Source organism: Chrysemys picta, chromosome 2, assembly GCF_011386835.1.
Source record: "Chrysemys picta bellii isolate R12L10 chromosome 2, ASM1138683v2, whole genome shotgun sequence".
In the NCBI taxonomy this organism is placed as follows: Eukaryota; Metazoa; Chordata; order Testudines; family Emydidae; genus Chrysemys; species Chrysemys picta.
Window position 1 is genome coordinate 184,871,932 of NC_088792.1, and position 12,765 is coordinate 184,884,696.

Below are 12,765 nucleotides of genomic sequence, written 5' to 3' on the forward strand. Positions count from 1 at the left end.
TCAAGTGATATGATAATGACTTCATTTAATCAGGGCCGGCTCTACTGTTTTTGCCGCCCCAAGCAGCGTGCCGAATTGTCGCCGCGGGCAGCTGAACATAGAAGCTGTCGCCGAATTGCCACCACCGCGGAAATGCGCCTGCCGCCCTAAAGGAGCACGGACTGCCCCCGCCGTCCACGGTGGCAATTCAGCGCTCTGCTTTGGAGCAAAAACACACGGACTGCCACCCCTTGCAAATTACCGCCCCAAGCACCTGCTTGGAATACTGGTGCCTGGAGTCGGCCGTGCATTTAATTGTAACTCATTCTCATTCCCACAACAGCTTTATTCTGCCCCTGCAGAAAGGAGGCCTCACACTGGTGCTGCCAAGCATCTCTGTAATGCAGTGGTTCTCAATCTTTCCCCATCTGGCAAGCTGGTTGTGACCCCCCTTATACACTCTGGTAACCCCCTTGAGGGTCATGTCTCCCAGGTTGCGAACTTCTGCTGTAATGGACTTAATGTGGCCCTTTTTGACCCGTCAGAGATTACTGATTCTTTGCGGAATCATAAAATCATCTCATAAAAGTGCAATCGGAGAAACTCCCTACTGTAAGGGAAAGGAATCCTTCCTTCAGTCTGCAATGTGGAACTGGAACTGTCTGCACTGAGCCAGCAGCCTATCTGTGGTCTTAGCCAGCCACCTCCCTGGGGAAGGAGCAGCCCCACCTCCGCCAGACCACTCTTAACACCCAAGCAAGACTTTCCCATGTTCTGGCTCCACTTAACTTGCACAACAAAACCAGATTAGACCTGCTCCCAGTGGGCCTTAAACATTTGCAGAAAGGCGTGGGGGAGTTCTGAACCAATAATCAATTTATTTTTTCATGCCATAGAACAAACCCAAGAAGGGAAGAAATCTTTCCCTAATTGAATTTTATTTGGTTATACATCAACAATCAAACATACAATGTAGCTAAATCTCTATTTCCAGGTTGATGTTGGGTTTTTTATTCCTTAAAATCAGAAGAAAAACCCAGCGCCTGTAATTGGACTTGCCTCTTGGGAGTTTATTTTTCTTTATATTCAGACTTCTTGGGCTATTGAAACTTAGTTATCTTAGGGAGGGAAAGAGAAGCCACAGTATTTCAGGCAGAATCTTTTAGAAAACTGTGTAGAAAAAGGAAGATGCTATCTGGGTTCTAATGCATTGTTTTGCATTTGAAATGGTTGCTGTCACATCCTGAATATGTAATTTTGAGATGTCATTGATTGCTCTTGTGCAGAGTGGTCATTTCTGATCTACATATTATCCCCACCTTTGGCCACCAGAGCCCATCAGCTCTTCGCCCACACCAGGGTCTCAAACTCAAATGACCACAAGGGCCACATGAGGACTAGTGCATTGACCCGAGGGCCGCATCGCTAACATCTCCTGTTGCTGCCTCTGGCCCCGCCCCCACTCCACCCCTTCCATTAGGCCCCACCTCTTCCCACCCCTTCCCTACCCCATTCCAACCCATTCCCCGAAGTCCCCACCCTAACGCTGCCCCCAGAGGGTGCAGAAAGGGTGTAGGGTGCGGCGGGGACTCAGGGCAGGGAGTTGAGGTGCAGGAGGTGTGCAGGGTGCAGCAGGAGGATCAGGGCAGGGAGTTGGTGTGTGGGGTGCAAGAGCGTGAGGGGTGCAGCAGGAGGTCAGGGTGCAGGGTGCAGCAGGTGGCTCAGGGCAGGGAGTGCAGGAGGGGTGTACGGGATGCAGCAGGGGGCTCAGGGCAGGGAGTTGAAGTGTAGGAGGTGTGCAGGGTGCAGCAGGGGGCTCAGGGCAGGGAGTTGGTGTGTGAAGTGCAAGAGCGTGAGGGTTGCGGCAGGAGGTCAGGGTGCAGCAGGTGGCTCAGGGTAGGGAGTGCAGGAAGGGTGCAAGATGTGGCAGGGGGCTAAGGGCAGGGGGTTGGGGTGAAGGAGGGGTGTGGGATGTGGCAGGGGGCTCAGGGCAGGGAGTTGGGGTGCAGGAGGGGTTCAGGGTGCGAGCTCCAGCCCGGCACCGCTTACCTACAGCGGTTCCGGGGTGGTAGTGGCGCACACTGGGGCCGCTCCGTTCCGTTCCAGAAAGCAGATGGAACCGTGTCCATGCAGCCCTTGGGGGAGCGGGACGGGCTCAGGATTCCGTGCATGTGCTGCTCTTGCCGCTCCTCTAGGTACCTCCCATGAAGCTCCCATTGGCCACGGTTCCCTGTTCCCGGCCAATGGGAGCTGCGGGGGGCGGGGCCTGGAAGGAGGCAATGCAGGAGCCCTCTGCCTCCTTCCTCCTCCCCCTCTGGCCCAAAGGGACGTGCTGCCAGCTGCTTCAGAGAGCGGCGCGGGGCTCGCAACGCCATAGGATGCAATCCCGCTAGTAGGTGGGCGGGGCGGGGCACGGGGAGCTTGGCGGGCCACACGCAATTGCCCTGCAGGCCGCATGTTTGAGACCCCTGGCCTATACTATTCAGTATAAATGGCTGCATCAACAGCTTTTTGCATAGGTGTATTTTTTACTTAAATGCTTTTGGTTCAATAAAAGAACTGCAGTCCTTCATTGTGGCTTGAGAAGCTTAGGATGGTTTTACCACTGCAGCCCTATTGAGCTGTTTCCCTGCAACACTAGATCACTGGATTTGGTTCTGTGAACTGAGGTTTTTATTTCTAATTCCTGGAAATAGTTTTAAAGCTGAGTGAACATTCTGAAGGAAAGTTTGGAGGTGTCTTATGTTGTTTGTATCCCAACTTTGTATCCCAAAGCTTTATATTAGCATGTGTGCTCAACTCCCAGTACTAAAGTGATGGGTTTTACGATTTGTGAAATCAGTATGAAAAGAAACAGAAATAACACTGTAGCTAATTCTATAGTGTGAGGAAATTATTTCCTCTTCTAACTGCATCAGATTTTTATTGCGAGTCTTGTGATATTTGATGTTTTTCCTGAAGCTGCAGCTCCAGGAGTCGTACAAATAAACAAGAATCTCAGCTTTCATTTTTTAAAATAAGTTTGTAGCCATCATGGTTGCCAAAAAAAAAAAAATTCAAAATGTTTCCTGCGTGTACCCTAGAGATTCAAATAACAGAAGGTAAACAAAAGGAACCCAAAATGTAATTGTCTTAAAAATTACAACATTCAATAAAACCCCATGATTCTGGGGGACCTGATGATTTTTGAATGCCTTGTACATCAAGTATTAAAATTTCATTCAAGTCAGTCCTTGCCATAGGCTTGAGTTCACACAGGATGGTGGGGAAAGGTAGGGAGGTAAGCTAGAAAGGAAACCCACAGAAATGTCTGGTATCTCAAGATGACATCAGTGGTACATCCTTTCTCTGAAATGGTTCTGAGCAGAGTAAATAAATCAATAACCATTCACAGTTACCTTCCAACATCCAGTTAAAGTTACATTAGGGTGACTTTCAAGGTGATATTATGCTATTGAACCATTGCCCAATACAACAACACAGTATGCTAAAGAGTAATAACATAACTCTAAGGGGTTTGGATCTCCCATGAGCAGCTGCCTCAGAACATCTTTTTCCATTTTCAGAAATCTAAGGAAATACAGAGGTGTTTTTTTAACTTAATGCTGCCCCCTGTGCAGGGTTTTTCACTCCTCCACCTAAGCACACAAACCTTTATTTTATTTTATGATCTTGTGGTGTTTTGTTTTGGGTATTTTCCTCTGTTTTTTATTAGCTTTGCCTTTGCATTTATGATAGTTGTGCCTTATATAATTTTAAATTTGCCTCAGTGGTATCCAAATTGCTATGGAGAGGGATATTCCAAAATAAAATATATAATGATAAGTTTCTGGTAATTCATTGGCCAATACCTGTTACCTTTTAAACCACTCAGAAAACCCAACAAGTTATGAGGAACCATTCCTTAAACCAGCAGTGCAGTCTCATGCCCCTCAGAACCCCATGGGAAGAAAATGTCCTGGTTGGTCTTTCTACCAAAAACTTCCTGTAGAATTCTGTATTGGCCTGTAAATATAACAAATTAAAATTGTTCTTTTTTAAAATAAATATTTATTGATATACTGTTTGATAGATCTGGACACTGGAGTTTTTCCATAAGATTAGACAGTCCTATAGAATTTATCTGTAGTAAACATGCTGAAGATACATAGGAAGCTAAAAGGAAATTTTGTGCCATAAGTGTGTACGGGATTTACATGGGTAGCGTATTAGCTCCCTGGGCATGGAAATTGTTTTATGCTTCAATCTAAGGCATGTACAGTGCACGCAGCTACCATTTTGATGGATGTCATATAAATACTTCTAATAAATAAGCTGTAGTTAGCCTTAATGGGAGTTATAGGTATAAATCTCTCATGTATTTTAATGTAAATTAATAAAAAAAATTAGATAGTTACTCAAAAATGCCCTGGAAACACTATCAACTTTAGTAGCAACAATGAGATCATAGACATGGGCTTCACAAACAATGTGATGTAAATGTGTAAATTTCTTTCCTGCTGTACTTAATTGTTTTAATCGAAAGCTACTGTTAAAAATAAAACAAAAAGCTCTGGCAAGCCTCTGAGCACAGATGCCCAGTAAAAGGCAACTGTTATGCATCATTTTTATCTGGGATGGCAGACCTGTGCCATATTTTTTCATAGATTTTAAGGACAGAAGAGCCCCATAGACTACAGAATTTCAACCAGTGATTGTTTCTCTTGGATTAAGTTCCAACAGTGAGTAAATGGAGAGATTTATCATTCCTTTTTGATCCTTCAAGAATTGTACATTGAGGGCCCTGGATACTGCTCTTAGTTCCAGTGAAGGAATAATAACTTTAAAGGAACTGTTCTATGTTCAGATTTAGTAAAGTATGTCTAAATGGGGTTTGTATTTGTAAAAGATTTTGGCACTACTGTAGAGATGACCTAAGATTTAAAAGGATGCAAAGACTCTTCTGAAAAATGACAAGCATTGTTTGGGGTAGTGTGTCCCTTCCATGCAACTGGAATTCATCATGGGTACTCTGTGGGACTTGCAGGGGAGGGCTTAAAAGCCTGCAGTGGGAAAAGTAGAAAGGAGGTGTCCCACCCTGGAGAGACTATATACAATGCCATTTAGGAGGGAGAGTTCCCAGATGGTGCTGATTAAGACAAAGCAGACAGAAATAGGCTGGCTGGCTGGCCGGCCCTCAATGAGGGAGAAGAAAACTTCTTGCCTGATAGAGTAAAAGGTTGGGAGTCTCTTGGGACAAAGGACCATAGCAGAGATACTGAGGAAAAACTGTGGCGCTGACCACTTTGTTACCCACTGAATTTATGCGAGCTGAAGCCACTAGTCAAAGACTGTGTTTTATCCTTGTGTTTTTGGGATGTAGAGGGAGGGTGTCCTTCTTGAAAGTGCCATCTTGATTTCTTTGTTAGGCTTATCTGAAGGAAACCCATTCTGTAGACATCTATTTAGACTAAGGGTTAGGAAAACCCTGATAGGGCTCTGTGGTGGACCTTTAATTCTTTCATTTTGTATTTAAACTGATAAACTAAACAAGACCAGATGGTATTCACCCAAGAGTTCTGAAGGAACTCAACTGTGAAATTCACAGAATATCAGGATTGGAAGGGACTTCAGGAGGTCATCTAGTCCAACCCCCTCCTCAAAGTAGGACCAATCCCCGGACATATTTTTGCCCCAGTTCCCTAAATGGCCCCCTTCAAGGATTGAACTCACAACAGGCTAATGCTCAAACCACTGAGCTATCCCTCCTCCGAATAATATATGGAGATATACTTATCTCATAGAGCTGGACGGGACCCCAAAAAGGTCATTGAGTCCAGTCCCCTGCCTTCACTAGCAGGACCAAGTACTGATTTTGCATTGGATCCCTCAAGGGTTGAACTCACAACCCTGAGTTTAGCAGGCTAATGCTCAAACCACTGAGCTATCCCTCCTACTAACTGTTGTTTGTAACCTATCATTTAAATCAGCTTCTGTACCAAATGAATGGAGGTTAGCTAATGTGACACCAATTTTTGAAAGGGCTCTAGAGGTGACCCCGGCAATTACAGGCCGGTAAGCCTAATTGAAACTATAGTAAAGAACGAAATTGTCCGACACATAGATAAACATAATTTGTTAGGGAATAGTCAACATGATTTTTGTAAAGGGAAATTATGCCTCACCAATGTAATATAATTCTTTGTGGGGGTCAACAAGCATGTGGACAAGGGGGATCCAGTGGATATAGTGTATTTAGATTTCCAGAAAGCCTTTGACAAGATCCCTCACCAAAGGCTCTTAAGCAAAGTAGGCAGTCATGGGATAAGAGGGAAGGTTCTCTCACAGATTGGTAACTGGTTAAAAGATAGGAAACAAAGGATAGAAATAAATGGTCAGTTTTCAGAATGGAAAGAGGTAAATAGTGGTGTCCCGCAGGGGTCTGTACTGGGCCCAGGCCTATTTATCCCAAATAAAGATCACTGGTCACATTCACACAGACACTCAGTGGAAAATGTTCCATTAAGTACCATAATCTGATTTATGAACCAGGCAATAGTGTCACTAAAATTGTCCTTGTTTATTTTAAGAAAAACTGCAATGAATAGTTATGATTTTTAAATAACTACATGATTAATAAATAAGACTATATTAAAAATTAATTTTAAAAAGAGCTGTTTAGAAATAGTTTACCCCCTTTTACACTACCTCCATAATAACCGTGACCAGTCTGAATGGCCTCCCAATGGACCTTTTATTGATATTTCCCAGCAGGAGTTTCAGTCCGATGAAGTAGGTCAGCATTCAGTAAATCTAATTCCCATGTGAATGCATGACAAAACAGGAGGCTTTCAAAATTATTATAAGGAAGGTTCTTTTATTTTATGTTTGGATTATTTAACGACTAGAGGACATGCAGGGCCAGAACAACTGCAATGTGGAGAAGCATGGTAAGGAAAAGAAGGCATCAAAATTCAATCCTCTCTCTTGGAGAAATGATTAATGACTCTCTAATCTCCATTCTCTCTTACTACAACAGAGGTGTGCTGCTGCAGATGCTGCTTGATGTTTCAACGTATTTTTTACCCACCTCTAATTTGTGAGGTGAACTTCTGCTTACCATCACAATGACATCCTTTGCTAGGTGAAGAGAGGGTGTGGTTGGGAAATCCTGGCCTCCATAATAATGAAGAGGGTGTAAACGACAAAACTGGACTTGCACCTATCATTCCCGCTTCTCCAGTTTCCCCACTGGAGAGAGAGTTAGTGCAATTTTCCTAGTGGCCCTTTGGGAGTGAAAGGAAATGTAATCTAATTTACTAATTCACCCATAGGCTTCTGCTGAGCAGAAAACAGAGAGGAGTGTTGTCTTGTCTGGTAAAGTTCAGGGTGATGAGCTGGGACCACTGATTGTATTACAGAAAAGATGTCAGGTTGAGGTAGGGTCAGGCTCTCTATAGTGAATTATTAGTCCATTGTTTATGATGACCTCTAACTTCATTCCTAATTAGGTAGAACTGATCTGATAATTACTTTGAACTATAGCATTCTGTTTCCCAACAAAGAAGTTTACAGTTGGGGATCATCTCATCAAACCCTTTCCATCTTCTCAAAAATGTGATTAGTTTTCTTTTTAAATGGGCTGTTTGTCTTTTCACTTTTAATTAAAAGGCACAGTGACTGAAGATGTCTGATGTCGATGAGGGTTTCATCTGTACATGGCTCCTGCTTCATCAGGTAGGAAAGAGTCCTCAAAAAAGGAATGACTAAATGATACTTACTGCCCAGTCTAGTCTTCAGCAACTTTCCAATGAGAAAATAATGATCTAAGCTAATGAGATTGAAGCATGTCCTTCACCATCCTCTTTATAATTCATGAAGCTAGCTGGTGCCCATTTCCAAAAGGTGGATTGCAATGTTTCAACTGCACAGTCTGAACATGCTAAGACTCATATTGTCACTGGCCATGAATTTAAGCATTGTAATCAGGACTTCTTTGTTCCCTATCTGTGTAGCATCCAGCTCTAACTCTCCTGACCATGTGGCAACAACTTAGATATTGGACATCTTTGCCAAATGCCTGCATGTAAGAGTTACTGTATTTTACTCCTTTCACTGTGCTTCTTCAAAAGGATCTGGTTGACCGAGTGAACTCATAGTATTTTCAGGAAGCTCCATATTAGCCAGTGTCTTCGTGGGATGAGGAAAGAGGCTGCCTTTGGGTGAGAACATTAGAGGGATCTTTCTACTCTGTTATTCCTGTTTGAGGGAGAGGTCATCATCTTGTGGTTTGAGCATGGGACCAGTAGTCAGGATCGCCGAGTTCTTTTCTTACAAATATCAGTGACTTTCAGAACATTTAATTTCTCTGATCAGAATTTCCCTATCCGTAAAATGGGGGTGATACAATACCTATGTCTTGAAGGTATCATGAGACTTAATCAACTAATGTTTAAGTCAGTGTGGATTCTTAGATGGAAGATGTTACAGAAGTGCTATTTTGTTAATAATATTGAAAGATACTTTGTGGTAAAGGAACAGGGGTTTGTGACGGTATCCAACTATGGTAAAATAAGGAAAAGAAGTAAAATAATAGATTACAGGTTGGAAGTTGAGCAGGAAGTGATTTGTGCAGTTCAGGGAAGGGATCAAACTGTGTAAGATAAAAGTGTGTCTTTTGTTCTTAAAAATGCTCATAAATAAAATAAGGGGTCTTGATAAAAAGACCTTGTTTATATCCTTCCTCCAGGGACATTTTTATGCAGTAGGGTTAGTCTTACTGTTTCCTCTCTTGTTTATGCTGTACTGACTACACTCCATGAAGAGACATTGTAGGAAATCATTGGGAAGGATGTGTGGCTCCTCTGTAATAATTTTTGAATACTATGTGTTCTATATATTTGTCTAATTGTTGTAAGAGATGAATATGCTGGTTTAGTTTAATAGTGGGCTGTTGTGGAAAAAAAAGCAGGAAAGCAAAACAATGATTTGAGGTAACATATCCCTCAACAAACACTTCAGGCTGGGTAAGAGACAATGCCTGAGCTATTAACTGTAAAGACCCTACCTTCCAGGCTCCAGCCAAAGTTTTGCTAATGCTGGGAACCAACAGATCCAAAGGACGATAAGCAGTCCTATTAACTGTCCTTTAAAAATCTCTCTCTGGCCAGAAGTTAGGCAGTTGATGCTGAGAAGCTGTCTTCATCTACCAGAAACCATTTTTAAAATAGATTTTTTAAAAATGCTTTTCATGTTATGTTTAGTTCCTCCTGTTAAGATTAAACAGTACTTTGGTTTGAGAAGGCTGTTTGTGACCTGAGCTTAATACACTGAACAAGCTCCCAAAGGGAAGATCTGCAGGTACCTTACCCCAGTTGGATCTGCTGGGTAAGCACAGTTGATCCACAGGGTACTGTAGCCTCAGACCTGGTCTAAGAGTGGAAGAACTGTGGGATTTCACCCCAAGAAAGGTAAAGGCCTAACATCTGAGGGAGTACACTCAGAGAGACCAGAGAGTTGTCAGAGGTGCAGCTAGTCCTGTAACCTTGAAAAGCATTTTTTAAAATCTATTTTTAAAATGGTTTCAGGTATAACATTTTTGCCTCCAATATGGATATAGTGTAATAAACCCGTTAAAGTCTGTGACATCTTAGCAAAACCCACAGCCTTTGCTTTTTGCTGTTGGTTTTAGTATCTTTGTGGATGCTGATCTTCTTTTTAAATACTATTTTGATTGCTTATCCTGGATGCTCTGATATTGGCTGCAGTGAAGAAGCCTCTTTTTCTGTAATCCTGTCAATTTTTTTAATATAAATTTCATTTACTGTTTTTTGCCAGAGATGCTGAAGAAAGATATGGTTCACTAGTTGCAGGCATGTTGTTAGTTTCTCAGAACTAAATTTCAGTCTGGTGTTAATTAACATCATATTAAAAAGCACTTAATTGAGGATCACAAGTGATATATTACTGGCTATGCAGATGTTGTATAGTTGTTAGAGCACAGGACCGTGAACCAGGACTACCAAGTTCCATTCCTAGTTCTGTCACTGAAACGCCAACAATTAATATAATTCTAGGTTCATTTATATTCCTGATCTGCTAGCTCTTTTTCCCTCTTGCCTTTGCCTACTGGAGTACTATACTATTTAAGCACCTGCAGGAATTGAGTACATTTTCTGGTATAATATTTGATTGTTTAGGTCAGTTTTTATATAACTAGCAGATGCTGGTTAGAGGGGGAGAATGAATTAAATTGATCCACAGGGTACTGCAGTCCCAGACCACCTTAGATGTGGAGTGCCTCAAGGAATCTTTGTTTAATGTTGGTAGTATTATTTTCTGTCACTTGCTGATATTTGATGGCAACATGCTAATAATGTTCATTGTTCTTATGAGAGACAGACTTTTGTGGGGAGCAACTGCAGGGTGAAGTGTGCACACAGAGCCAGTCTTGAACTAGCTTTATTAGCAACAAATAAGAAGAACAGCACTCAAGATAATCCTGTAATTTGCTATATTTAAAGAAACTTTATTAAGATGAGCTCTGTTATTCCAATACTGTACAGATATATTTTTACCCATCTCTCTTTTCTGTCATGCCTATAGAGGACCTATTGAGTACCGATATTTTTTTTATACTTTAATTCTGCAAAGCTAATTGTTCTTGAAGACTTCTCACTTTCTAAATAATCAGTGTCTTTTAGAGATGAAAAATGGGGTCATCTGTATTATACAGTTACACTTTCCCCCAAGGTAAGAAACAGATATAGTAAATGTTGTGTTTTCCCATTCACAAGAAAACAATCAGCTTTCAGTGTCTATATGACTTTTTGACAAAGAAAACAACAAAAATTAAAGAACAAATATAAACTCTCTACAAGAAAAAAAGCAGATCTTGCTCTGTAAGATCTTCACACTTGGATTTCTTCACAGCCCCGCCCTTCTGCAAACAGACTTCTTAAATGTAAAGAATTATAGCACAGAGAAAACAAAATCTTAGTCATATATACCACATCAAGAATCTACAAATATGTTTTAGCGTAACTTAAATTCAGATTTAATCTGCTTTGTACTATTTGTACAATATTACTTGACCCAAACGTCTCTTTTCTAATTTTCAGCCAAGTGGCTTAGTCCATGTTCTTTTAATTTCTGGAGTAACCTGTTGTAAATAAAATAAAGCCTTGCTTTAACCATCTTCCAAAATGGGAAGTTTATAGCAGGATTCTCTCAGGTACAAAATGGGCTATGGTGCGTATTTTGTTCAAGAGCTCACATGTGTTGCCAGTAATGTTTCAAATCTGTTATATAGGCTTCCTCTACACTACAATCAAGGATGGGATTTCCAGGTCGCATACACATACTTGCGCTAGCTTTCATTGAGCTAATACAAGTATAAATCATACACTAGCTGCAGTAGCACAGGTAACGGCGGCAACAGCACGGCTTAGCCATGCTGACTGTGTACCCACTAGTTTCAGCCCGATTTTATTCATCATGGCTAAGCCGTGGTGCCGCCTGTGCTGCTATGGCTACATTCCTGTTTGTACTCAGCCTAGCTCCGTGAGAGCTAACACAAGTATGTGTACGTGAGCTGGGAATCACACCCCTCACTCATCGTGTAGACATAGCCATAGTAGATAATTGTTGCCACATTTCCTGGGCAGCTCCAGTTTATTTTGACATTTATGCTCTCTTACAGTTTACAATATATTCTGTGCTGTCAGCCTCTTCTATACCCCAAAACATCAACTTCAAACTGGGGAAAAGTAAGCATCTAGTATCACAAGAACTCAAATGTGTGATTCTCCTCCAAGCTAATCGGAGTATGGATTCATTTAGATTCGCTCAAGTTAAAATACTGTATATGTCTTCAGAGAGTCTCTCTCTCTCAGCTGGATTAACCTGGCTGACACTGATATTCTGGACAAAAATTTCAAAATATAAATCCATAATAGTGTGCCAAAATAAATGTTGAATTACATGTTGAATTTATGCACACAATTTCCACAAGTGAATGTGAAAAATCGTGTATAGGTTCTCCACCTAAATTGCACCTAGCAGTGCAGTTACCACATTTGCCTGTGCAAATAGATAGCAGTACACACAGATGGACATTGTTGGGGTCGACCTGTCCATGTGTATATGCAAATACCTGCTTTGTGTGTGCAATCACAGTAACTGAATCTTGAAATTAAGTGTATAGTCATGCAGCATTTTGTATGTTTTCCTCAACTTCCTTCCACATAAAAAATCAGGCCCCATATGTTATGGTTATGCAGTATCCTACGATAATTTTTTTGGAGAATATTGCATAACTATTTACTGCATTAAAAAGTCAAAATATCGATTCCATTTCCAAAAATGCAAGCACTTACCTTGTCAAATGGCCTCCTTGTGTTTGCATTCAGCAAAACCAAAATTAATAAGTTAGTATTAAACTTTGGGGGGGAAACTATTTAGCAGCAACATTTTATAAGGATCTGGAGTGAACATTACCAATTCACAGAGTACACCACATACAAGTGTACTCATTAGACTGGAATGACTTCAAGATCCTTTCAGTAAAATTATTAATGTGATTTTTCAAATGTGACTTAGTATGTACATACACAAGGCATTTAATAAAGTAATGCCTATAAACTAATGTAACAAGGGGATGGAATGGGTTATTTGTGCTATATTAAAAGGTTGTATAATTTACTTAATAGACCATAATGGGTCTTTTGGAGCTATCATAGACTATTGTGTAAATACCTATTTAGAGTTTGTACAAGATGGTACAAAAAGCGCAACCACAGAAGAAGT

General features: G+C 41.3%; 1 protein-coding gene across 9 annotated transcripts in view; it reads left to right on the plus strand.

The window, feature by feature from the left end:
• Window positions 1-12,765, plus strand: part of CDKAL1 (CDK5 regulatory subunit associated protein 1 like 1) — a 790,609-nt gene that overhangs the window by 663,808 nt on the left and 114,036 nt on the right. The window contains exon 17 of one of the 9 annotated variants that reach the window (XM_024102135.3): window positions 7,630-7,695. The exons of the other annotated variants lie outside the window; for them this stretch is intronic. Within the exon in view, the coding sequence (XP_023957903.1) occupies window positions 7,630-7,652 (23 nt within the window). The 3' untranslated portion in view covers window positions 7,653-7,695. The remainder of the gene's footprint in view (window positions 1-7,629; window positions 7,696-12,765) is intronic. 9 annotated transcript variants of the gene reach the window in all.